A 27,647-nucleotide genomic window follows, 5' to 3' on the forward strand; every position below is an offset into this window, starting at 1 on the left:
GCACCAATGAAAAAGTGGGCAAAGTTGCAAACGACAATTCATTCCTTTTGTGACAGACACTAGTGGGACCACGTTGCCGACCGTGCCCCGCTCGGTCCTGGGCTTTGCCCTGCCTTGCCTCAATCACTTAGGCTACCTTCCGTGGGGCCACCACCACCACAGCCATGCTGAGCCTGATGACAAAAATAGGTGCGCGGCGCAGGGGCCCCGCCGAAGGTAAGATTTTAAAAGAAAAAACGTATATTTGGGCGGCTGGGGCCCTTCACTTTCGAAGTGATGGGCCACAGCCGCCACTCAAAATAAGTTATTTCTTTTAAAACCTACCTTCCGTTGGGCGGGGCCCCGGCCACACGGAAGTTCAGGTTTTCAAAGAAAAAAGTAAAAAACATACTTTTGGGCACAATCCATGGGCCTGGCCGCCCGCGGCAGCTGGCAGCCCCTGGTCACAGAAATTGGCCTGGGCCTGGCACTGACTGCAGTCAGCAGCACACTGCACACAGGTCACACAGACAGAAGCCCGGGCGCGGACGGGCCCCGGTGGGGTCCTGACTCCTGGGCAGTCAGGACACCACCAGGGGACTGTGCCGCCGCCCGGGCCCCGACCTGGGCCTTCCTTGCCTGATCACTTGACTGTGACAGGCTCAGGCTGCACTGCACGCAACAAGTGACTTACCTGCTTTGCCGGCTGGTACTTGGTCTCCTGTCGGGCCTCAGGGTTGGGGGGGGGGCGGGTGCGCACACTGGCACCCGCACAAATGATAAAGCAGGCAGAGGGGGCCCCAGGAAGCAACTAGGCCACACCACGCAGTGCAGCAGGGCAGGCTCTCTCTCTCTCACAAATCAGGACCGATGACGTCATGCCTCGACACCTTCACTTCACAGTAACTCGTGAAATCAAGGTGGCGCCGCGCTGCCTCCTGTGGCAACAACACGTCACCATGTAATTTCACTGGCTCAGAAGAACAGCCAATGAAAACTGCACATTCTGTGTTACTATACAGAATGTATCAAATACTGCAAAGTAACAACAGAATGGTAGTTTTCATTGGCTGTTGTTTGTAACAGTTTGTTGTTCATTGTTATTGCTGGCCCCTCCCAGGCCCAGTCAGCCATGGCCTGCAACCTGCAAGCACGAGAGAGAGCGAGATCAGAATGACAAATCCAAATGATTTATAATCGAAGCAAAGCGAAGTGGAAGAACAAATAAAGCAATTGCACGTGCGCTGGCCCCGCATGAGTTCCGGTGCCCAAAAAAGAGTGCCGGTGTTGGGCACCGGCAACCACCCCCTCAAATTAAGCACTGAATGTGTGTAACGTAACGTAGCAATGCATTGCGAACTGCTGGGAAGCGGGCGCTCTATATGTTGCCCCATATAAAGATGGCCACTGGGGAACATGCTGCAAACTCAGAAATCTGAGCAGTTGTTTAGGTTGTTGGTTATTTGTTTTAAATGTGTTTATGCAATGTCTCGGGAGGATAGCTCAGCAGCAACGTGCTCACCTTGGAAGGAAGACGACACAGAGCAATACAGGTTTGATCCCCGGGTCTGCGCTTAGAAACCTCTGGGTTTTAAGCGCGTTATAAATAACCTATCATAACTGACAACCTATACCTAAATTATGGCCTGTACTCATGGGTATGCTATTGTAGTTGGCATTTATATAGCGCCTTTCACCAGTATTATAACGCCCTCGGGGACCGAAATCCAGAGTGTTGGAGGTCACAGAGTAAGATTAGGATGCATGTGTGCATTTGGCCAGATAAGGCTTAGCAGGGCTGGCCAAGATCCAGTAGGGAGCATCCCAAGAGGTTAGGCATGGGGATGAGTGCTGAGAGGAGTGCGGAGATGGCGTTAGTTTGAGTGCTAGAGAGAGTGCTAGAGACTGGCTATGTGTCCAACGTGCCCAAATTTGTCATAGGTCTTCACTGCCTACTGATGTCAGAGGTGTTGAGTAGTCGTAGGCCGAACAATTATGTGACCAGCGAGGCCACATTTGTCATAGTCTATGATTTGAGTACTAAGATATAAAAGATTGAAACCAGTGAGTAGAATAAATGTAAAATAAATACTTTCTCTGCATTTTCTTAGCAGAGCATTACAGAACAATCGCTGAAAAATCTAATTGGTCTGGCGTTACTAGCAGCGCGATATGCCCAGCTACTCCCAACGTATCTCCCGGGACATTGCTGCATATCCAGAGATTGCTATCATATGCCAGATGCAGCCACAAATGCTCAGAGACTGACATGATATGCCAGGCAATGCCACGTGTGCCCATCTACAGCATACAGATGGTGGCCTAAGTTAATGAAAAGGTCTGACTGCATGTTCATGCCACATACCGTGCAACTAAATGGCCTTTAAGTAATTCGCCTGGAGAAGCCAGCGGTACATCTGTAGAGTGATATACATCTTATTGCATAAAAGGGCACATTTCACTGCCAGAAAAAGAGAGCGGAGATTAACCCTCTGAAGCAGATCATCTCTGGTCGAGTAGTCAGTGGAGCCCACCCTCCCCCCGGCCCCCACCACACCCCTCTCTAGAACTAATGATGCAACTGGGTACTGCTTCAACCTTGTTATTGAAACATTTGGAAGTGCACGGTCAATTTCCCAAATTCCCAGTTTCTCAGTAGGTTTCATTTTAGGACTTGCAGTTTCCGGCCACATGCCATGCAGCCTCACATCTCCAGGAAGGTTGAAACATGCTTGTTCGGTTCCACGTGATAATGTCGCCTAGAAAAAGTCGCCAGGTAGGCGGCTTTTTTTTTTCCTGACCCCTAAAATACTTCTGCCAAATTTTCTCAGAGAGGTATCTTTTATATTATAATCTCCAATCCTAGAATGTTTGGGGAAAGTGTTTTCATTTTACTGAGGGTGCCTTTTTTGGGGGAAATGTCGCCCCCTAGCCGCCATTTCCCAGGCGACTTTATCACTGGACACTGCTTATTATTGTGGCCCAGGCATTTTAGTCGATCATTGCAGGGCAATGAGAAAGAAGTCGATTTTGTTGCTAATGTCGAACGTCACAATGATAGGACAGTTCTGAACTGTATATTCGGGTTCCAGGGCTTGCAGGTGGCTTGTGGGGGATGTAGTGCTGAAAAGTGTACATGCCTTTTCACGGACTTCAAGTAGACTGGCAGAGTGCACTGTGGAAAATGTAGTGTTGACGAGTGCAGAGTCCAGACCTTCCCGTAGACCAGTCCAGTGCATTGTAGATGATGAAAAGCTGACAAGTGCATGTTCCATTTCCGGGTCTTGCATCAGTCTAGCAAAGTGCTCTGTGTCGGATGGTGACCCGGAAAGTATAGATTCCGATTCCAGGCCTTGCAGCAGCGCAGTATAGTGCATTGTGGGATACATAGTGTTTTTATTTTAGATGTGTCAAATAACACAGATTATTGATAAAGCCTTCTTGGGGAAAAGTATCTTGACTCGCCATTCCTAAACTGCCAAACTATTCCACCCTCACATGACCACAAACACAGATTCTGAGACACATGCTAATTTATCCCAGAATCCCCTCTGCCTATCCCACAAGAATACATTTCCTATAAGAGGGGAGAATGGTGGTATGCAGATGAAACATTGAAGTCCTGCATGTTCTTTCCATAAGCCCAGAAACACACTGCCGCTGGCTGAGGACGAGAGAATGGGTTTAGGCGCATTTCATTGGATGCCCACAGAAGTGATGACTCATCAAGAGGAGGCAGGAGGAGTTGGCCAGCCAATGGGGTTGGGATTGGTTGCGTTTATACATCTGACATCTCACCTTGCCACTGGTGGTCGTTCATATAAGGAGAAACTCAGAGAGTGGCCAATGAAAACGAGTTCCCATTTAGCAAGCATCACGTGACGTCTCGTTGGTTGGCATCCCAGAACCCTTTTCTGAGTTATTTCTTAATATAATCGCTCTGACTGACTTCAGAAAGAACTAAAAAGATGCGAATGCAATGTACAAAAGTGATGTCTGCCGGATGACTCAATTTGAGCACAAAATAACAATTATTTTTACATAGAAAATATTCTAAAAATATAAAAAGCAATTTTTTCCTGTTTTCCTGCAATTTATTTGTGAATGACATCGTTTAACATGCATATTCTCTACAAAATGTTGTGCACAACCCTCTAACATTTGGGAAAGGTGGGGCCAGTCCTGTCCATTTGTATCAAATGATCCTTGCTATGTATTCCAATGGTCGGAGCCGACAAATAACAGGGTCTTTAAATGGGCTGGATAACATTGCTGTGGGTTGTGATCCCACTGTGAAAGAGCTGGGTGCCATCTGGGTATGTATAAAACCTTAGGAATTGCAAGGGATAGACTGGGAGCCAAAGGAGGCCCTGGGAACAATGTTCTAAGTGGCCCCATATTGCACACTGTGAGCAAGCCCAGACATTTTCCTAAGACAAAATATGGAAATAAAATAGGTAACCACACAAAAGAGGCACAGGATGCTGGGGCCCAGCGGGAAATCTCCAGAGCTCCCTGTAGGCCAGTCCACGCCTGACTATTGTAATTGCCCACTTGTTAAAATAACTAATCTAGGTTTTGATGGTGTACAGATAAAACTAGTTGGCTTAGTTTTTAAGTTAAACACAGGCATGCGCTTCCTGTTGAAAACATGCCCCGAAGCCCACCGATGGCCAGGACCACTTTCCGCCAATTTTGTGTTTTAAGTGAATGGAGTCTGCTAATCTCCAGCCTTTTTCCCTGATGTTGAATGCTCTATGCCAGGGGTCTGCAACCTGAGACTCTCCAGGTGGTTTGGACTACGACTCCCATGACGCCTCACCATTTACGGTGCTGGCTGTGGCTGATGGGAGTTCATGTCCAAAACATTGGGCGAGGCCAATGGTTCCTGGCCTCTGCTATGTGCAATTTAAAAGCATGTTTGGAAAAATGTTTCTCATCCAGTTTTCTAAAGATATGCTTTTAAATGTGCACGTGCACCGCAGCCCTAGCCTTTTACATGTACCTGCATTGAAAGAGCTTTAGGGAGGGAGGTCCATTTGATCACAGCGAAAAAGGAGCAAGAAGGGTCATGCTGAGTCTGAAAATATGCGTACCTTAAGAGGCCATGTTAGCGTGGAGGAGATATTATTTCGGGTGTGGCTGGGGGTCTTTGCTAATGGCAGGAGTCTGTGCGTTGTTCCCCAGTATCAAACACCCTACTGGCTCCAAAATGCACCGATAGAAAAGTCCATTAACTGTGGGAGGCTATGCGAGACACGTTTTCAGGTGCCTACAGGAACTGATGTCAGTTCTGATCAGAATGTTCTGGAAATAATATAACTTAGCTATTACAACACAAAGCAGGGCCTGTAACTCAATTTCAAGAAAACGCTATATTTCCCAATCCAGCGCTTTCATTTCACAACGGGTGTTCGGTGTAAACTGAAGAATTGAAATAATCTGACGACAGCTCCCAGAATCCTTTTCTTTGCTAAATAAAATGCCAGTGCAGGAAAAATGATGCTCCATTGACATACAGTCATCTAGCCACTCGGAAAAGAGACCACGATTCCCAGTACTGTGTTACTGCATATGGGCATTCGTGCTGTAGCGTTTTATAAGGTCTGTTTTGCGAAATATTGGCCTGCGTCGGAAGCCCCCGCACCCCCGCCCTTCACTGCCCGTGCACACATCACATTCAAGGCCCGAGCCCAGCTCCAGTTCAGTTAAGAAACGTCTTATTCTTTCCTCCACTGAAGGCCAGCTGCAGGTTACCCTGGCAACTAAAGCTTTCCCAGAGAAGTGGTCCAGGGACTCTGGGATGTGAACACCTGTGAGAGGGTAGTCATAGCAACAGGCGCTTCCTTTACATCAGCCTTGACAAATGGCACTGCTATGTGAGCAAACCAGGGGCTCCTCAAACAACGGCTGCATCGCTCTGTAACAGGGGGAAGGAAGCTAGGTGTGCAAGGGACAGTAAGGGGGTCGCTTAAAGGCCTCCATAACCCTGGGTAATAAAACACTCAGGATGTACCAGGAGTACTAATAACGTTATGGTGTGCATCATGGGGTACATGGATTGATTCCCAGTATGCAACGGCTCATACGAAGGGATGACAGAAACACGCAGTAGTAGATTAGCTATCCACTTTAGACCCTGTTCGGTCTCCAGCCTTACCCCACGGACTCCCTACTCTTCTGCATTTTCAGACTTACAAATTCTGTATTGGCCTTCAGCTTCTTACCCAAGAGAGACCCATTATATTCCCCGTGCCCTGTGAAGCAGACTGACCAGGTCCGTCCATGCAAGCCCTTCTGCAAGGTGCTCCGCTGCGGTGACAGGTCCTAAACATGACACCTGGATACCACTTTGTATTCTACTGCGCAATGCGTGCCTTTAGTATTCCTTCGTCTCCACTCCTTCCTCTCCCTGTCACGTGGGGTTGGGCTCCCCCTCCTCACACGTCACCTGGAGAGTCAGGCACAACATCACATTCCTCCTAAACATGCATTTTGAAAATAATAACCAGTTGTTCTTCACCAGGGGTGCAACGGCACCAACATCACAACTTATCCGGGTACAGTGGATCATTGTCCTTTTCACGGTGGGACCCCCTGGCGATGGTATATGCCATCCAGCACGTAACCTCTCAGTCGGGACGAGGGTTGTGGACGTTCTCTCAGTGTTTATCGTGTCCCTCTCGTTCTCTCTGCCACTCCCGTTGAGCTTGCCTCGCCACCAGAACTTTCTCTCGTGTCATGGGTTTCGTCACCGGTAGTTGCTTCCCTTGCACCTTTAGGGGTTTCGCTTTCTCTTTCGACCTCCGCTGCCTGGGGCATCTCTGGCCTGGTTTCCTCTGGTGCTTCTGCTGTCTTTTCCTTCCACATCTGTGGTGGCACTTTGTGGACGTGGGATATGTTGCTGGTAACTGTCTCCGTTCCCCTCGTTGCTGTCACCATACTGTGGTTGGTTTTGACCACTGTCCATGCGTGTGCCTCTTAAGGCATTGTCATTTTTTTGGGGGCGTTCTGTTTCTTACAAGCACAGTTTCTCTGGTTCGGAGCTCTCTCTGTTGGGCCCGGTGGGCATGACTCTCTTTCTCATTGTGTCATTGACGATTCTGTTCCACTTGTTCACCGTCCACTTCGGGTGCTATCCGGTTGGGGTGTAGTGGAAGTTTTGTCTGGATGGGCACTCTGTATCCTAGCGTTGGAGGGCTTACTTGCGTTGTCATGTGGGGGATATGGCAGTGCAACCACAGAAACCGTTATACCGCTGGGAGCCAACGTTGCTGCGGGTCTTTGGCGATCCGTATTTTTTTTGTTAAGGGACCCCATTAATCTTTCTGCATCTCTGTTTACTTGTGGCCAACACAGGGTGATTCTTCAGTGCCGTATGTTTAGGTTCCCCAGGAAGTTTTGCAGTTCTCTGCTGGTAAACTGGGGCCCGTTGTTCCTTTTGAGACTTCTTGGCCATTCAAAGATTTACTCTAGAACCGTTATTGTTGAACTTGTGTCAGTGGATCTGACGGGCTCTACCTCATGGTATCTGCTGAACTCGTCTATGACAACTAGGAGGTGCCCCTCGTTTGTGATGGTGCAGAAGTTCACACTCACAGACTCTCACCTCTGTTGACTCCTAGGGGTGCTGGCAATAGGTTCTGGTGCAGACTGACACCGCTTGTTCTGGCAAGCAATGCAGGTTTCCACCATGTTGAGTACTTTCTGTTGTATGCAGGGCATCCAGACCTGTGACTTCAGGTCGGCCTGAGTTTTCACCACACGTTAGTGTCCCTCATGAGCGAGTCGCAGAGCTCGTTCTTTCAACATAGCCAACACGACAATGCAGTGGCTTTTCAGAATGATTCCTTTTGGGCGATGGTTAGTTTGGTGCAAATTCCAAATAGGGCCTGATGCTTCTCCTGGGCCGCTGCTGTTCGACCCGCTACTCCCATCAGGAAATGTTTCCAGTGACCTGATTGTATGGTCGCCTTCACTCGCTGAAGGCATGGGCCTAGTTTTGTTTCATTCGTTATCTCTTCTATCGTCCTTACCTTCAGTCGTGTGTTCTTCCTCTTGATGTGTCGATGCGTCGTTGGGCGTGGATGTCGTGACAAGTAATCAGCCAGCTTGTCGGCTCCTGCCCGGTAAATGATGTCTATGTTGAACGGTTGTAGTTGCAGCATCAGTTCGGCGTGTGGTGTTAGGAAAGATTTCATTTATGTGCAATTTTCTCTCCATTTATGGACCCCCCAAACGTTTTGCTTTTGTGTGGCTATCCTAACATGACTTTTTCCAGTGGAGCCCAGCCTTCAGCTGAACTCCCCTGGGCTTTTGCTCACTTGTTATGGGGAAACCGACACGCCCTTCAGACTGAAAGTACTGGGAAACTATGTTTCCCTTAATCTTTGACTATCTTGCCATTTCTTGGTAACCTTTTAACAGTGCACAATGTACCCTCCAGTACAGTGTGCTGGGGTACCTTTTTGTTTTATGGCCCTAGACACCCTCAAAGGATTTTTTGGTGATTGTATGAGTGTGCCTGGGACGAGCTGGTGGCAGCAGTTACTTTTTATAATGTTTTACTTCTTTTTATCGAGTTAAACTGTGTTTACCGCGTTTGGCTGAAGACAGTGGCCAGGTCCGAAAATGGCTGAGCCACAAAGTATTTTGTCCTGTCCCACAGCCATTTTGTCCCTTTCACAGGTTTCTGCCTGTCACATATGTGTGTCCAGGAAGGGGGCTTGAACATTCAAGTTCCAATCCACACTTCTTGTGCCAGGATTTTTAGAGTGCCTGAATGACTGAGACCACTGTTGGCCGTGATTGGTCCATGTCTTGGATGCCCGCAAGAGAGCAGATCTTCGATTGGAAGTCCTCGATTTTGGCGCAAAGCTAATCTTGGATAAGAGAAAGGGCTCTGCAGTCATTCCAGGTCGATCACCTGTGTTCTCACCGAACTACAGAAGGAGCCAGGTCTCCTACATGAAGAAACAGACTTGTGAACCCATCCGAGACGCTTTGGAAGGTTGTGGCACCCTTTTCCCTCTGCTGTCCCGTTGGACCCCTACTTTCTTCTTCGATGAAGAATGCCTGCCAAGGCACTTCGTCCCTTTGGAGCAGTGGGAATAACTACTCTCTGCGCCCCCTGCTTACCCACCAAACAAGCCCATTCGGAAGTGTTCCTGGGCCATACAGCGAACTGTCCAGCTCTACCTCAGGGTAACTTGCAGCTCCGCTGTCATCTCGAGTGCAGGCCTGACACCTGGGACATCGCTTGCTTGTGGTCCTGTGCATTCTCCCGCCATATTGCTTTCGCTTTTCTCCTCCTCCACTCCCACCCCTTTTTCCTTTCCTCGCAGATTACAGTCTGGAATCCGCTGTCGGGGCACAATGCACCACTTTGTGGACAAGCCTAGATGCGCTGGGATTAAGATGGAAGTGATTTGGCGCAGTATACAATCTTTGTCACACATATGGGTGTAATTCCCCCCTCAGATTTCTGCCTGTAGAGTTATATGCATTCTTGCACAATCAGGTGTAGCTCCCCACAAATCTCTGAATGCACTGGTGTATATAGTCATGCATTTATTGGTCTAGACCCTCCCAGATGTCTCTCCCTGCACTACTTCAGGGGTGTAGATAGGGGTGCAGAGTGTCTCTATCTCTCTCTACGTTTGCACGTCTGCAAAGGTGTAGCCGCCCTCATATCTCCCCCACTATAGGTGTAAGCATTTCTTCTCGTTTAGATGCATTTATGTGAGCAAGTGGCCAGTGGGCTATGAAATGCGTGATTTTTTGTCTTTTAAATCTGTGATGCTAATAAACTGGAATGGGTCAGTGTAACCTTCTCTAGCTGATCGAGATTTGATTTCCAATTTCCTGGCTGCAACGTGGACTCCGAAAGTGCAACCTATCCGTGCGGCAGCTCGCATTGTTTGTTTTACTCATTATTTTATATTTATAATTGGTTATTTATAACGCTCTTAATACTCGGAGGTTTCTAAGAGCGGGCCTGGGGATCGAACCTGTGTTGCTCTGCGTCGTCTTGCTTCCAAGGCGAGCAAGTCGCCCCTGAGCTATCCTCCTGACACTGCATTGCCATCATATCTCTGCCTGAACAACCAGCTGTAGGCCTGAAGATATATGTGTACATCATCACTGAGGACTCCTTGTTCTGTTGTATGGCTGTGATTGGGGTTGGTGTCATTCTCCAAGGTCTTTTTGTACTAGTGCATCTATGTAGATGGGGTTGTAGTCCCTCCTGTCTGCCTGCTCTCCTGTGCGACTGGGATGTGGGTGCTGTCCTTCTCCCAGGTCTTTCTGCACTAGGGTTCCTCTCTAGATGTGGGTGTAGTCCCTCATTGAGGTCTCCCTGTTTTGCTGTGTGACTGAGGATGTGGGTGTTGTCCTTTTCCAACGTCTTTTTGCTCTAGTGTTTCTCTGTAGTTCTGGGTGTAGTCTCTGACCACTGATGTCTCCCTATAAAGCTCTCTCCATGGGCACGTAAGTGCAGTTCCCTTATGAGGCCTCCCTCTAATTCGCTGCACCTGCACAGGAGTGTGTTGTTCATCTTCAGGGTGCTCTCCAGCCATATTATTACCACCATCAATATCTGGTGGTGTAATGCACTAGTTGGTGCCAGGTCGCTTGGGAATGTTCAGCCTCTTTGAGTGTAAGGACCTCACGCAATCTTCTTTCCTTCCCCAGATGTCTGACTACAAGCACACTACTCTACAGGACGAAGATGCGGCTGATGGCACGGGCGACGGTGGTGCATCGCCCGATAGTGTGGAGGTAAGCAGGGGAAAGCTTGGGACAATATATCTTCCTGAAACTGCTTGTGAATCTTCGAGATGGTGGGATGGATGCCAGAAGGGATGGCAGAAGCCCCATAGTTCCTAGGATACCATCGTTTTCCTTTGCTTCTGGATTGCAATGCACATTTCTCTTACTTTTAGAAAGAGCTTACACTGTTGATATAATACTTTACTACTGGAAAATAATGTGTACACGGGCCAGGTGATATGCTGAAAATAATTGTATTTACAGAAAGCCCTCTGTATGGGGAAAAATGTAATTTATTTTGTTATGTTAAAGAAATAGTGCAACAGCTCCCTCTAGCGGTGACAACAGGCGAAGCGGGCAGTTCCTACTGCGCATGACTGCATCAGACAAGCATACATCTGACCTTTATTATTATAGAGATTTTCTAAATGTTCTCACTAAGAAGTAAACACAATATGTATCCCATGCATATATTATATTTCCCATGTCATTTAGAAGGTATTGCCCGCATTTGCTGGAAATTGCCTGCAACTGGAACTATTTTGTTTCCTTGATGCACTGTAGATGGAACGAGTAGCATTTGAGTGGCAGGGCGGTGGGAGAAGCTCAACATGAGCAACATGTTGGCATTATGGACATTTTCAGTGGCAGGACTTTTGGGGTTCTCCTTAAGCATGGTCAGGGATTTCCTTACAAGGTAGGCAGGGACCTTTCCATAATGGTTCTCATGCTGTGCATGAGATAGCGAAGATGCTGTGGGGTTTGAGAGGGAGACAGTGCAGAGTCCACATGATGAGGTTAGGGCGGTGCCCTCAGTGGAACACAGGAGTAAATGAGGCGCAGCCATTTGCAGCCTTTGCAGGGGTGGAAGCGGATGATCAGGTAGGTTCCTTGAGCATTGTCTAGCCTGGAAAACACAAAGGCCACACGTGAACTCATCCTTTAAGGGATGGCCACAAAAAAGCAAGACTCATGCTTTTGTGTCACCACTGTTTGTTGTTGCACAGTTGATTTTTGTCGACTATTACCACTGCTTTTTGCAAGTGCATTGTTGCAAGGAAGCTGGCCATAAAGACGCATTCCAAATCCTGGCCTCTGGAGTGAAGCCGATGCTGAATTATGTTCTAGTCTTTTACAACATGATGTACAACACACTTCACATACAGCCACCCAATATGTAGCTTACATACAATACACACTTTAACTATTCGACAAGAGATAGGCGTGTAACCAAAAAAAGCAGTGGAAGTATGACTCCAGAGGTTTTTGAGGGTGTTATAATGAAAGCAAAACATGTGGTAATGTTTTAGGGGCCGTGTGAGCAGATGGACTAAAGATGCAAGTCCTCTAATTTGTTTATCTCGGATTTTGTGCTGCCTTGGGTACAAAGAGGTTTCAATTTAGATGTAACTGTTGCATGTGCTTTGGTATTTTTCCCGCACTTAAGAATACCTTTTGTGTAAGCATGGCAAAGGTATTTTCAAGTATTGCCATAATTGTACAGCCTGATGATAAGTGGCAACAGCTGGCAAAGGTCATTAGTACCTGGAAGTGCCTGGCACATGCCTACCTCTGTCTATACAAAAGCCACAACTGTTGGCTTTGCCAATACTTGTTATTAACAGGAATTCAGTTTGGGGAACAGATTGTCATAACAATTTTTTCGCTACCAACCAGTTAAAACCACAAGTTCGTTTTTCAAACACATACCACATAGCAGGTAAGACACAACAACATGTACTGTTTTTTTAATTTCCTTTAAATAATCTAGAAGGGAGAGAAATATCTGAGTGTGCCCTTTTAGAGTGTACATGTCAGGTGAATGCTGCGTTGAAATTTGTACCCTGGTCTCCCCTGCTTACATGTAAGAGAGAACACAGGTCTAATGAATACTCAGATACTCAGATAAATGGCACCCTGGAACATGACAAGACCATTTTGTTATATAATGTTCCTTTCATGTGGCCTAACCCGACTGACGTTTAGCGTCTTTATGTTGGACAAAAGATATTGACGTGCACAGCGACCTTTACCTCTGACATCCCTGCACACTTTCCATTTTTAGTAACATCCGAACACGACAAACGTTTAATGAAATACTCTCCTCAGTAGATAGTATAAACCTTTCCTCTGCCTAACAAGTAATACACCTTTTTGCCCAACACAGACCCAGAGATTCAGTTTGCTAGTCAGACCCCTTCTGTTTAGTGCAGGGTTCGTAGAGTGTTGACAGTTTGGTATTTAGTTTAATTTTTGAACCCCCTCCACTTTATGGGATGTTGTCGTTAGCAAGAAGGATGTAGGTGATCCAAAATTACTTTAAAGGACTATGGGTGTCATCACAATTAGGCAGTATCCCGGCAGTACATCCGCGGGGATACAGCCCAACGCAAATAGCATTACAGAAACTCAGTCTGCCGCTATTAGCGCCGGATCCTGAACTGCGGCAAGGCTGTAAGTCCCCATTTCTTCCAGAGTCCATAGGACTCTATGGGGACTTTTTCGGCGCTAGTACCGCGGCACCAAAAATGGGTGGAAAGTGGGCAGATTTAACTCCAGCTAAAAGCCGGAGGTAAATCTCAAACTTTCCAGCCCAAACTCTGGATTAGGAGGAGAGGCAATGCAGCAGTAATAGTGTTACCGCCACATTTTTACCGCTCCACCCAATCCATGATGAGGCTTTATATCATTATTATCACTTGGAGAAATGGCAGGGATTTCTAATTTCCCCCAAATCATCCCAGTGTCCTTTGGCTATGTGCAAATTAATTAAATTATTAATTAAAAAAGAAATACTTTGGATCTACTTCTTCATGCCCACCCCTTTAATGTCTATATATGGGAAGATATTAATTCAAATAGATCCCCACCAATGGTTTGTTCTGTTGGAAAATTGTACTCTCTGGGTCCTGCACAGTTGCAGTCATCTCATTAGAAGCAATGGGAACTGGTTGGACTGCTTTCCCTGCCTGGATGGCACTCCAGCATCTGCCCTTCTCCTATTTTTCGCTTCAGATTTGAGTTCCTCTTTTTCCTCTTGACATTTTTGGCCCCACTTTTCCATTGTGCGTCCAGTTTTAAAACCTCCTAAAATATCTAAATTAGGATGCATCGACTCATTGCCTAATTATTCTGATTGGAAATATATTGCTCTTCCCACTCAACAAGACCTAGCCTCTACAGTATGATTGGTCATCTGGTCTCCAACCCCCATTTCTGGGAGTTCTTACACCAAACATCTGAAATTGCATTTCTGAACAACTCAAATATGAAGTTAAATATGAAGTTAAAAATCTCTAACATTGCACTTTTCTCCAATTTGCAAATAACGGTCACAACCCATATATTTTTGAATTGATCTGATCATAGTGATCCCAATGAAATGTGTCTGCTGTCGGCAGGTGGTTGCCTGCACAAATGACCGATTTGTGGGATTTCTATGGGCAGGAATACAGTTAAGATCATGATATTTTACAGACAAGTATTTGATTCAATAAGCTACCAGATACCTGGCCCTCCTTGTCCGGTCCTGATTTCCTTGAACCGCAGTAGCTGCTGAACCCTGCAGACCCTCAAAGGCATTGGTCAACAACTGAAACTAAAACAGCTGAAATCCAAAACACCCCTGAGGGAAAGAGGAAGTGGAGAAAATCTCAAACAACATATTTCAGACTTCTACTGTCGTGGAAATCTGCAGAGGGCAAGGAAACACAAGGTTCTTGGATTAACAAAGCTCTCTTTCTCAAATCCTGCCCTCAGACCCCAAGTGCAACTAATACCCAAGTTCCTCCCCGAAGAGCTCGGAGGAATTTAAAGGTCTAGAAGGAAAGTGTTGAATCTTCCTAGTTTTTGTTCCGAAATAAATACACTAGTTGTCAATATGACCTTTTGTCTTGGCTTTTCTTTTGTAGAGTTTTATTTATTTTAAAGAAAACATTTCTTTTCTTGAACCTATTTTTTTACCTTTTAATACTCAGCTGAGTTAAATAATTAAATACCTAAATTAACTATTAAAACTGTCCTACTTAACTTCCTGGACTTACCTTGTAACGTAATACTTACAGTCTAATTTCAACATTGCCGGCTCCTGTGAATTGCTGGACATAAACGTGACTTTTATCCTGCAGAAGGAACAGCCATGGATAGACTGTTCAACGGCCAGCAAATTAGTTAATTCTCTCTGCCTCTCTTTAAACACACTGCGAGAATGAAACTAGATTGCTGATCACTGTTAGCGTGATGCTGCTCCTGGATGCGCATGCGAGCAGATAATATGGCCTCCGTAAACGCTGCTCCCTTCCATGCGGTGCGTCATGTAGTTTCTCCATTTACAGAGATGCTGCTCCCTCCACACCTGCGCGTTGAAATTATTGCCAAACACTATCTCATAAGAAACGTTCACCTGGAAAAGTCTTTTCAAACGTGCTCTGATTTAATCAAATTATTGGCTTAACACGTACAGGAGCCGCCCACTCTACGCTTCTAACTGCTAGTCGAAATTCAACCGCACAGCCTTTTATAGAGAATGTCCTTCCCAGAGTCCAAATAATCCCAACTTATAGTTTTACTTAAGGAGAGTTTAACTTAAAGCTTTACACTGACCACACAAAGTCTTTCAGCTTCTTGAATGCAGTCACAAACTATACATTGGGCACTCTGTGAACCCTCCGCTTACTGGTTGCCTTGTCCTATGTTGGTCTCTGATCTTGACAGACTTCCTCCTCATGTAAAGATAATAACTCCCTGGTAGACCTGAGTTGGGGCCTAAAACCCAGAGCTCCCCCAAAACAGGACATTCCTGCTCAAAATGGACGATGAAAGGCAGTTTAGAATGCCTGCCTAGCCTCCAGAGTTGAACCTTTACCAATCAGCTGCTCTCAGTTCCATTTCCTCCATGATGACTTGGGAAACTCTTCTTCTACAGAGAATACAGTTAAGGGCCCAACCAACAAGAACCCTGGAACATAACCAAACAGTACATTTATGTGCATAACCAATGAATCAATGAAAAGTAAGATTGTATATGAATGTAGTAATGAATCTAGTGTACATAATCAATACATAATTGAAGAACAACCTTGCCAGACCTGACAGTCCTATCTATAACTTTTTCTGGGAAGCTGCACTCATAATTTGCCTTATAACTTTGGTTCTAAGAGTCAAATTTTGATGGGCGTCCTGTCAGCAGATAGAGCTCTTTGTGTGCTGTCCGGAAATGTATGAACCATCTATGTATCTGTCACGGTTCCCAGGTTTATGGGCAAAACATGATTTCCCATAGAGGCCCATTGTAGCCTCTAATTATATGAATACTTTTAGCTTCAAATAAATAGCATATTTCTGTTCCCAAGACCTGTGGCCAGGCCAGGTTATGTCTCTTCTGTCGACATAGCCTGTAATAAAACCTCTTCATCCTCTTCTTAAGCTAATGACCTAAGCATGTGTTCCTTATCTGCTTGGGCTGAGGGAGCACAACTCTACCCCAGGGAATCATGTTGCATTCTGTTGCTTGTCATTTGGCATTAGGTCTGAGACCCCCCACAAAAGTGAACTACGTTTTGAGTATTTTAGAAAGGCCATGTCATTGGGTTGTAATTTTATTAATTCCTGCACACCATACCACCCCCATAAACATCTCTCTGAGGCTCTGCTAAGCTACAAAGTGGATTAACCTAACAGGTCTTTTAAGTGTAACAGGGAGGTGAACAGTGCATGACCTCTGTGAATTGACAGGGGAAGATTACCCTTGTCCAGGCACAGCCTGAAGTAAAATGGTGCTTTCAACATGCTACATTTTCTTTTATCTACATTAGACACACATCATTATAACAATGTTCAATCTTACTTTACTATGTGCCTTTGAATTACTCTTGCAATCTGGCAATAGAGTTTCTTCTTTAATATGTACATTGTTCAATCAAAGCTGCAGAGTTCCCCATAGCAGTTACATGCTGGTTGAATGAGTCCTCACTGATGGGCTTTTGTCTGGCAGCCAACAGTTAGTCTTCCATATTTCTACACCTTTGGGTCTGACTTTGCCTGATGCAGCTCGTCTGTATCCTAATACCCCACAAGTTGCAAGGGCACACCTATTTTGTACAACAAAGGTTTATTTCACCAGAGGTCTGCCTAGAAATAGCACTGGCATCCCATTAAAAGCACAGAGCTAGCTCCCAGAGATCCTAGGGTTGCTATTTTGTTTGAGCAGGAACGGGTAGTTGGTGGATATGGTCATGGGGACTAGCATGGCCTTGTGGGTCAATGGGTGGGTAAAATGATAAACATCACCCACAAGCTGTGTCCCTTCACACCTCTCTCCTATCTTCACTTCCCATAGTTGTGGCTTATTTTTCTTTTTTTTTATTAGGCTTGTATTGGTTTCACAACATAGAAAACCTTTTGCCAAAATCATCATCCTAAGTATACATCATCACAAGGGAGCCAGATCTCCATCTAAAGTAACAACATTATCTCTTATTCAGTATCTATTAATGTCCAGTTAGTTCAAATCATAAGATTCCGACTACCCGCCTAGGTCCTTTCTAGCACCACTAATTGTTGTTTACTTGCTTCAATCTTTTCGAAGATAGCTATCAGCAGCTTAACCAATGCTAAGGTTGAGGGAGTCTTTTCTCCTGCAGTAAACACCCTCCACTAGTCATTCGCCGTCATGGACCAATATTTGATAATGTCCCTTCTCACCTCTCTCCTATCTTCACTTCCCATAATTGTGGCTTATAGACAGCACATACAGTTCCACTTAATATCCAAAATTAAAGATGGAGCAGGGTTGTAATACAGTTGACTTTAGATGCCTGGAAAACCCAGGTTTTTTCCTCTTTTGAGGGTTCAATGTAATAAAGTCGCCATAATAAATCCTGCAGTAAAAAATTGCTGAATTTATTTCTTTTTTTAATATGACTTTTTCACATATTTATGTGGGGGGAGACCCCCTGCAGCCCCTACCAACACTCCCTATAACATAAATACTCACCACTACCCACCCCCACATATGTATAAAAAATAAGTGCATTTAAAAAAAAGAAAATCGTCATTTATTTACCACGGGATAATCTCTGCGACTTTATTACTGGATACCCTTTTGAGTCCTGTGATTAGGTAAATTTCAAAGTCCAGAAGATATCGCTGCCACCTCCACTGGATGCTCATTAGCTTGCTTCATCTGAAATTGCCACTAACCAATTGTTTCTTTCTGTGCTCATCTCTGTAACTTGCCCCTGAATCTGTTTCTCTTCTGCTCTTCCACCTCCCTCTTGCTCATACATTTCAATCTTTGTAAAATCCATTCTGTTCTAACTTCCTGGGCTACAAAGATTCTTATCTTATTCGTATCTATTCTCATCTTGATGTGGGCAAGGAGGGTTAGGGTCCACAAATTGGATGGGTAGAGGGGTTGTAGACAACCATATAGAGGGTTAGGGAGAGGTTGTGGATGGGTAAGGGGATTGGGGAAAGTTTGATACGTTGTGCTGTGCTGACAAGACTCTTACATCCACTACCACTCGCACATGCACACATACACACCTGTGAACCACTTGCCCCACTGTAACCACTGTGCCCTCTGAGCACAGTTACTCCTATGATGCCTGTATTGCCAAAGCCCAGTTACTGCACTGGACCCTAATAGCCCAATTGCTCTCTATGGTGCTGCCAAACCCAATTACTGCACTGGACTCTAATGGCCCAGTTACTCACTGGACTATCCTACAACCCGGATGATGCACCGGGCACTCTAACTCCCAGTTGGACACTATGCCTAACTGTTAGTGCAAGTCACATGCAGTGTGCAGAACACATGTAAGACATAATCATGAATGCACTTAGCTTCGTGGCTCAGCCTCAGGCGCTTTGCAGGCGGGTTCTGTAGTGTTTTGTGTCTGCGGTGGGTGCCGAGACGGCATCTGCTGGACTCAGAAAGAACATAAATTAGGCTGTGGGGTCGCTTGCAACAGAGCCAATCGTTTGTGGTTCTTAGGCTGTCAATAAACAGTCAACCCGCAATGTGGGCGGGTCAGTAATGGTAAGTAGAATGGTTGCCAGGTAGGTCACAACTTCCTCATGCGTGGTTAAGTTAGTAAGACCATGCGAGAATTAAATGGCAAGCCATAGTACGCCCATGCGCACTGCTCGGGCGTGGCTCAAGAAGTCTCCCGTTGCCATGTGAAACTCGAGAAGGCCGAGGAGGCTGCTGGGAGATGTAGTCTCTTCCCCCATTTCCTCTTTTGCTGTGGTTTGGGGCATCTGTTGTTCGTTTTCCTTTCCTGCTGTGGTGGCTGAGAGTGCTTCTGCCCTGACTCAGCGCCAGGCACTACACAGGGGGTAAATATGGCACCTGCTATGAGGGATGCGTTTTACATATGCCACCCTGCCAGGCTTATCAATCTGTACACTGCCTACCACTTTTGACTGCTTGCCCCTCTGCCCCCTGACAATCATTTCTTTCTTTTCAGTTTGGGCTATTTGATATCGCTAAGCCGAAACTATTTAATTGGAGTACGGAATGGATAATGAGGAGGGACACAGAGTCTGTAGTTGTTGTTTGGTTATGTGCTGAGTCCTTGACTGGCTATGGCCATACTACTCCATATGGCCATTCCCACCCATTCTTGCCTCTACCCGCCCAAAACACCTCGTCATGTGAACTCTTTCAGCTTGCTTTAATCAAGCCTTACCATCAGGCTCTGCATTCACAGTGCCTGGCAGTGTTTGTTCAAAGCAGTCTTCTGAGAATTAAAATGACTTAATTGCAGTTGTAAACACGCTTCTAGTATAATACAAATTTCTTTACAGGCTTGATTTCAGCCACTCGATTTATAAGCACTCTGAGTGTCCTTCACTTAAGTCCTGTTTAAAACAAGCATTGGCAACGCCAACATTTTTGGCTTGTGCATAAGTGTTGAGCTTTTGCCAGCCACTGCTATTAGCTGCCCAGGTACTCGCACCATTTTGCACCTGCTATCACCAATGAGTAGTTAATGTCACTACGGCTTTGCCTGGCAAGTGCCTTTCCCATGCCTACACAAACGCCCAAACTGTTGGCATTGCCAATGCATGTTTCGGTTGCCCCCACCCTCCCTCTGGACCCTCCCATTGCTGTTCTTTTTCCTTCTTGCCCCTAAGATGTGGAATCCCTCCCTCTGTCAGTTCACGCGGCCCCTTCTCTTGCAGTCTATCGTGCCCTCCTGTAATCTTACCTACTCTCGCGGTCTTTAGCTTTTCCCTCATGTTGTTGCCTTTTGACTATTATGGTCATGAGCCGCACAACTTTTGTACCATTTTTAAAACATTCTGTTGTGTTACTGGCATTTATATCACGCACCGCTGCCATTTGCATGGTATCCAGGAAGCGAGGCGGACCGGAAAGGGGTGGGTGTTAGTTTAGTGGGTAGAGGGGGAAAATGCAAGATAGCTTTGTTGCTGTGCTCGTGCGTGCAGACCTAAAGTTCATGGTTACTGTGTGCAGGTATGTTTCTAGGTGGAGAAAAAAAGAGGGAGGGTGCGGCGCGCACTCTAGTTCCCAGCTTTGGATACCTGCTGCATTTCAGTTGTTGTTCTCCTCCAAGCGCTTTCATGTCTCTAACAATCTTCAGGGAGGCAGTCTTTTCAGGTGTTACAGATTAGTGTCAATTGGTCTCTAGGAATTCTGGTAGCTGTAGTCTATTTTGGTAACCAGGAACCAATTCCCCTCCAGTAGCACACATTTTTTCCTATGGTGGGGTGAGGGGGAAATGTTTCTAGGTGGGCTGTTTTGAGCGCACAGATGCATGTGCGCCCAGATGCCTGCATTGGTATGGTAAACTGTTGGGGGCAGTGTTCCGCAAGAGGGTTGTAGAGTGGTAGTGTGCTGTTTTTGATGTCTGTAGGGAGGGATTTTAAATTGCGATTGGCATAGTTGGTCTGCACACAGAGTGTTGGGACGTGAAGAAGAGCGTGTTACCGCCTAGGCAGACAACTAATCCGTGACACTGGCGCACAGGAAGGGGTGCAAGGCAATCAAAATATGCAAGGTAGAAAATAAAAATATACCTGCAAAATGTGGAGAAAGTAATAGGAAATAGCTCCAATGGCATATGGCCAGGCAACCAGCTGAAAAGATACAGGAAATTAAAATAGTGAATTGAATACATCAAAGCAGTTTTAGAATCGGAAATGAAAATATTCTAAAAGAAAATCAGTTAAATTGAAGGGCAGCACAGCTGCCAGCAGTATGCAGCTAATCCATCATACATGGACGGTCACCTAAAAACGTCACGTGACTAATGAGACTAGTGGACGTCACACATGGCTTCTTCCATCCACACATTACTCACATCCATCCAACACACATCACACTTGTTATGGGCCTGGTATGGCCTGACCCCCACCTGCATGCACCCAAGAAAATACACACAGGGGACCTCAATGGTTGTTCAGAACTGGCGCATAGGCGCTGTCTTTTATTATCTCTGTGACATGGTCACACATGCGACCTCAACACATGACCCAGCGAGCCATATACGGGGCAGCCAACCACAACATCCCATGCCAAGTATAACAGCAAACGACTTGTCAACCAAACGTAATAAGCTGGTGCTGCACACGCCATCACCATCGGGCAGCCTTGCCCTGTGGCATTCTTCTGTAATCCAGCCTCCACCTTGTTTCGCAGCCTTCTCTTGGCTGCAGTGCCAGCGCTGCCCGCCGGGCCAGCCTATACCCCAACACCTAGGAAAAACACATCCTTATATTCCTGCTCACACACAGCCGCCAAGTCGTTCTCCTGACTGCCGCCACCCGGCCAGTCGCGTTCTTTAGCACTGGCTGCTATATGGGTAACCACCTCAGTGCGCCGGTTGTTCCACGGATCTGCCATTTTGGTGACACGTATGAATTGCCACCAGGTCTTAGAGAGAGCGGCAATGTGCCCTGATTGGTGGCAACGGCCACACTGCCGCCCCATCGCCGGGGAAACTCCGACGGGCAGCATCACTCTGCCACAGTACTCACATGCCCAAGGGGCCGCCTCTTCTATTCCAACTTTCGGGGCTGCCACACTTCCCCCTCCACTCTTCTTATTCTGCCCTCGGACCACATATACTTCACCCATCTTCAACCCCTTAATGGCATCCTCCATCATAGCTGACCTTGTCGTGGCCAACTCATGGGCTCTTCCCAACTGCAACATCCTTGAGAGGGGCATCCCTGGCTTTTTCAATGTCTGAGTGTGCAGCTTTTTAGAGCGACATGCCTGAACTATTTGGCCCTGCCGCTCTCTGTCCTCATCCATGAACGCACAAGTGGCAGCCAGCAGGCGAAACCTCGTGCAAAACGAGTCAAGGGACTCATTGTGCCCTGGGCCGCTTGCCTCAAAAGATATGTTTCAAAGTCAATGTTCACCATTGGTACAAAATATTCTGTGAGTGCCTTTCTTGCCTCTTGATAGGTTACAGCCCCTGGGGGCAGTGTCTTATAGAGTTTACGGACTTCACTCCTGGCATAAAATAGCAGTAGGGTCTTCCTTTTAGAGTCAAATACTATCTCTGCTGCCTCGTAGAACATGTCCAGTCTCTCTAGCCAGTGCGCCCGAGATGGCCCCCAGGGATGTAGGGCTCCCTTTCATTTCAAACTCTGGCACTGGTTGACTATAAAACAGGGGACCTTGGGCTTGGACAGATCTGCCCACTCCTTGCCTTGGCGCTGGGGCATTGTTCACCCTCTGACTGGGCCCTTGCACATTACTTGGCCCAGGTGTGCTAAATAACGAATAGCTGCCAACTCCTCTGTTCCCACTGAACCTAGGGTTTCTGTCCATCCTCTCTCTCTCCATCTCTGCTCTGCCACCCTTTAACCTGGTAGCCATGGGGCCCCGGACCAGACCGCCCAAGCACTCCCAGGGATTAGACCTGGGGAAGGCAAGATAGCAGCACACCTTGCTGGCAAAAGTACCTGGGAGTTGTATCAGCTGACTTGTTCAATCGACATCCTCCTCTCTGGATTGGTCTGCTCTTCCCTCTTTGACCAGAGTCGCCCCTGTGGACCACACCACATGATTACCCTCTTGATGAGGGCTGCGTTAAGCAGGGAATCTCACACCACCAGCAGTCTCCCGTGGCTCTTCCAGGCCACAGTGTGGTAACACGGTCCTCCTCAGCATCCACTGCATCCTCCTGGCAGACCCCTGCCATCAGCACACGGGGGCTTCTGTGCACACTCACCAGGATCTCAGGCAATGCGCTCCTTTAAACCAATGTCTCACCAGGAGCTGCCGGTTACCAGCTTTAAAGCATTATCTTGCCGTGAGCTGGTGATCACTATGACAAATCAGTCCCAGTAGGGACTAACGCTCACACCTCGCGCCCAGCCCTGAAAACACACCGGGGACTCCGGATGCACAAGCCCACGCTCAGTGGGACCTCATCGGGGAGGCGGCCTATGGCCGGAGTAGGTCTGGCTCAAATGCAGCACAGCGGGTGCTCCCTGCAGCGTGTGCCAGTATACACGCAGGATTCTCCATCCCACCTTCGTCGCCAGTGTTATGGGCCTGGTATGGCCTGTCCCCCACCTGCATGCACCCAAGGAAATACACGCAGGAGACCTCAATGGTTGGTCGGAACTGGCACACCGGAACCCGTGAGCCATCTTTTATTATCTCAGTCATGTGACCTCAACACATGACCCAGCACGAGTCCTATGCGGGCCAGCCAACCACAACAACACTCAGCTACACAACCGCCATTAAACAGTCACCCAGCACAGTTTATAGGTGTCTACCTTCCATGATACACAGGCAGCTGTGCAGCACGCGTAGCTGCTTATCCCATCAAATATGGTCCACCCATGGCAGCTTGACACACGTCACACTCTACAGCCACAAAGACAATACAGCCAGTATATACAACCCACACATGTTGCCTAGCGATATTAGTGTTCATAAAATAGTCCAGCATCCATAGGTTTGAATCCCGACAGAGCAGACTCGCACCTTTGCTTTTCTGAACTCGATATGTTGAGAAACAAGTTAGGTAATAATTACAATGCCTACAGGTGTTGGGGGGGGGGGGGGCTTTGATATGAAACTCTATATACTACCCTCATTATTTTGTATGTCTTTGTCTTCCCAACACACACTGTAAGTGGCTATGATGGATGAATCGGCTCCCCGGCTCTTGGAGGAGGATAGAGGCAGTGAATGAAGAGTGAAGCCCAAGGCCACAATTACAGGATCGGCCTCCCGAGGATACAGGAAACCCAACCCAGACATTATCTATTCCCCTCCCAGACCCTGGAAAGCGTGGGGCCCAGGCTTCCCTAATGCAACACTGAAAACAGACCGCAGGGAGGCACACACACTAAAACACTGGGGACACGGGGTTGGGGCAAGGGTTAGGGGAGGGAGGGAGGGCGTGGCTGACACATCCTACAGCATGTTTACAGTGTGCATGTGTGTGCAGTTCTTTAAGTGGGCCGGGGCCTGGCAGGGCCAGCCCCTGACAGTCTCCCAAAAGTGGGGTTGAGCCGGGGCCCTGCCGGGGCCCCTCCGGTCCCACCACAACATTGACGCAATGCATTATCCCGTCCCATTAGGTCAGGCAAGCTAACAGAAGTGTCAGCCAGCCACAGCGTCGCTGTAGCTGTCTGGCACTTCTGTCAGTCACTGTAACTTCCTCTGGTGACCCCTCGCCTGAGGGGTCACCAGAGGAAGTTACTGTGCCTTTGTTTCTCCAGGTCACCGAGGCGTCTTTAACCCTCGGAGAACCTGGGAACTCCTCGACATATTTCGAGGTTTATAAAAGATGGCTTGAAAAGTGCACAATTCAAGCCATCTTTTATAAAGCTTTGCCGGTGGACAAAGACGCCTCGGGCTTTATCCGTCGGGAAAGATTTATAAAAGATGGATTGAATTGTGCACTTTTAAGCCATCTTTTATAAACATAGACATGTTTAACAAAGATGGCTTAGAAAGTACACAAACCATAAGGTACGCACACAAATATATAAACGCTATATATTTGTGTGTGTACCTTACTATGGTTTATGTGCTTTTCAAGCTATCTTGAAGTACACAAACCATAGTAAGGCACGCAAACAAATATATAAATGTAATCATTTATATATTTATGTGCGTACTTTATTATGGTTTGTGTAATATGCAAGACATCTTTTATAAACATAGAAATATATTACATATTTCTATGTTTATAAAAGATGGCTTGCATACTACACACACCATAGTAAGATACACATACAAATATGTGAAATGTTTGCGTACCTTATTATGGTTTGTGTACGTTTTTAAGGCCACGCTCATCCCACAAGTCGCACCCCCAAATGAGGCCCCCCTTCGATTGCTTACCCCCACCTAAAGCCCTGTGTGTGTGTGTGTGTGTGTGTGTGTATGTGTATGTGTATGGGTTGTGAGGGGGAGTGGGTGTGTTAGGGGGTAGAGGTAGGGGTACGGATAGGGGGTGGGGCTCCCCCATTAAAAAATAAAAATAAATTTGACTTACAAGAGTCGAACTGCAAGACCACAAACTAGCTGTGGTCGATGTAATCACATTCAACCTTATTTAAATATCTACCGATGCCAATTTTACAAACCTGGTAGCTTGTTCCCAGATTGTGGGTAAAGACGAATTGAAACACTATTGCATATTTCTTACTAGAATTTTCATTACTCAAGACAGCACAAAAACCACCCACCTCCAACCCATCCCATGATTATGAATATTTACACTATTCTCATATGTGCAGAAAAAGACCAGCATGTGCCTGATGGAGACTATGGCCTTGCCAAGCCTGAATGCATGCGCGTGAAGGTAAATGGCGGGCAGGCCATATAGCAAACGTTGTGTTGCCCCCTTTCCCACAGATCTCTGGATATATATGCTACGTGGAGGAAAGACAGCAGGCGCTCCATGGAAAAGGCTGCATCGGCTTATTTTCTGGGACCCTGGCACAGACAGCACTGGAATAAAGATAATAATAATTATTATTATTATTATTATTATTATTATTAACTGTTTGATTACCCCTGCATTATCACTCAGGAAACTTGGGGAAGGGGATGAATCACCCCATATCCCCCACTCAGGAAAGTGGAAGCGATAAATCCCCCAAGCCCTCCTCCCCCTATGCACAACACCCCTGTTTTCAAGACGCTGGCAATTGGAGGCGGGAAAACAAGCATTTGAACGTGGATCCACCAGGCAGCATGTAGAGGGGACTAGCCTCGGCAAGTAAGGGAAGATGCAAGGCAACAGGCCCTGGGCAGGGTATTCATTCCAGCACAATGTATTGTAAAGAGCACACACGTCACCCTGGCAGGCGCCTCACTGCACTAGAGTTTAGATTCTTTTACAAGGGCATAGAAAGAAACCATAAGGTATTACAAACAGCAAGAAGACCATGGCCAAGCACTGTTTTGTGTCCTTGACCAGCACGTAATGCCCAGGGTACAGGGGTGGACTGGCCTATAGGGAACTCTGGAGGATTCACGTTAGGCCTCTGCAACCTGGGCCTCTTTTGTGTGGTAATATATTTTATTTCCACATTTTCTCATAGGTAAAGATTTGAAATTGCTAAAAATGGATAATATGGGGCCACTTTGGAAATTATTTTCAGGGCCTCTTTTGGTTCCCAGGTCACCCCTGCCGGGGCCTTAAAGCCCAATCTTTCACAGTACCACCGTTTTTGTCAGTATAAACATAGACTAGCAATACACATTTACATTCACTGCATTCAAGTGTATTTTTTATGTATATCCTGTAAGAAACCTGATGGTATTCTCACTACCAAACCCCCTGGATCCTCTTCTGAGGTGGCCAGGGAAAAGCCATCACTCGTGGATCCTTACCCTGGGGGTGGAGAAGCGGGGGAGGATCACCTGGGTGGAGGGTCCTCTGGGATTGGGAGTGGGGTGCCCACAGGAGAGACATGGTATCACCCTTTCCCTACTGAAGACCAACTTAGCCCTCCCCAAACTCTATGGGCTAATGTAAGTCAGTTCCTCACATTTCCCCATATTTTCCATCGGACAGTACTGAGATGAGGAAGAAGCAACTAGGAGTAGTGAACACTAGCAACTTAGTTCCCCACTCTAGTACTGGGACGAGGAAGAGCCGCCTGAGGGTGATGAACACTAAAGACACATTTTACTACTCTAGTACTGGGACGAGGAAGATGCCTGCTGAGTACTGTGAAGGTCCGGCATGTCACTTTAATTATAGTCAGGCAAACCCAATCGAGAATGCACACCTGCAACCTGTCAAGTGGTTCCAGGAGTATACATGGAGAGCCAGAGAACAGTACAGGGAGGAACAGGGAGGCATGTGTGGGAGAGACCAGCAGGGGACCCTTTCTGACAGGAGGCAGCTGTGGTGGACAGGAGAAGGAGCTAGGAACTTGGGGTGAAATCATGCAGGACCTGGGGAGGCCCAAGGCGAGTGCGGCTGTGGGGCTGTTTCAGGTGTGGGAGCCTCCTTATATTGAAAGAAGCAGCTGGTGCTGTGAACAAGCAGGACGGAGAAGACGCTGTTTGTGTCCATGTAAAAACCACAGAGTCGCTGGCGTGTGGAGGAGCACCGCCGACGTGCGATTGAGGCTCACAGGAGCCGGTCCATCAACCGGGGAAGGAGAAGGACGTAGCAGAAACCGTTGGAGAGGAGGCTGAAAGACCGGTGGCGCTCCTAGTGGGCTGCAGAGACATAACTAAATATCGAATGAGATGAAAACTTGTATCCAATCCACATTATGCCTATGAAGTACCAAACTGGGTAAAAGCTTGAATTTAAGCATATTGAATACTATACTGAACACAACTTTATTGGCAAAGCAAAATAGCAGATGACAGCTAAAGGGAAAATGCCCACGGAAGAGAGGGCAAGTGTGAAAGATTGCTA

General features: G+C 46.8%; 1 protein-coding gene across 1 annotated transcript in view; it reads left to right on the forward strand.

Annotated features, from left to right (window-relative positions):
* ECE2 (endothelin converting enzyme 2) overlaps positions 1 to 27,647 on the forward strand; it is a 513,778-nt gene that overhangs the window by 124,015 nt on the left and 362,116 nt on the right. Inside the window, exon 2 of the mRNA XM_069618808.1 lies at positions 10,672 to 10,758. Coding sequence (XP_069474909.1) covers positions 10,672 to 10,758 — 87 coding nt within the window. The remainder of the gene's footprint in view (positions 1 to 10,671; positions 10,759 to 27,647) is intronic.

Source organism: Ambystoma mexicanum, chromosome 10, assembly GCF_040938575.1.
Source record: "Ambystoma mexicanum isolate Mex_15411 chromosome 10, UKY_AmexF1_1, whole genome shotgun sequence".
Taxonomy (NCBI): domain Eukaryota; kingdom Metazoa; phylum Chordata; class Amphibia; order Caudata; family Ambystomatidae; genus Ambystoma; species Ambystoma mexicanum.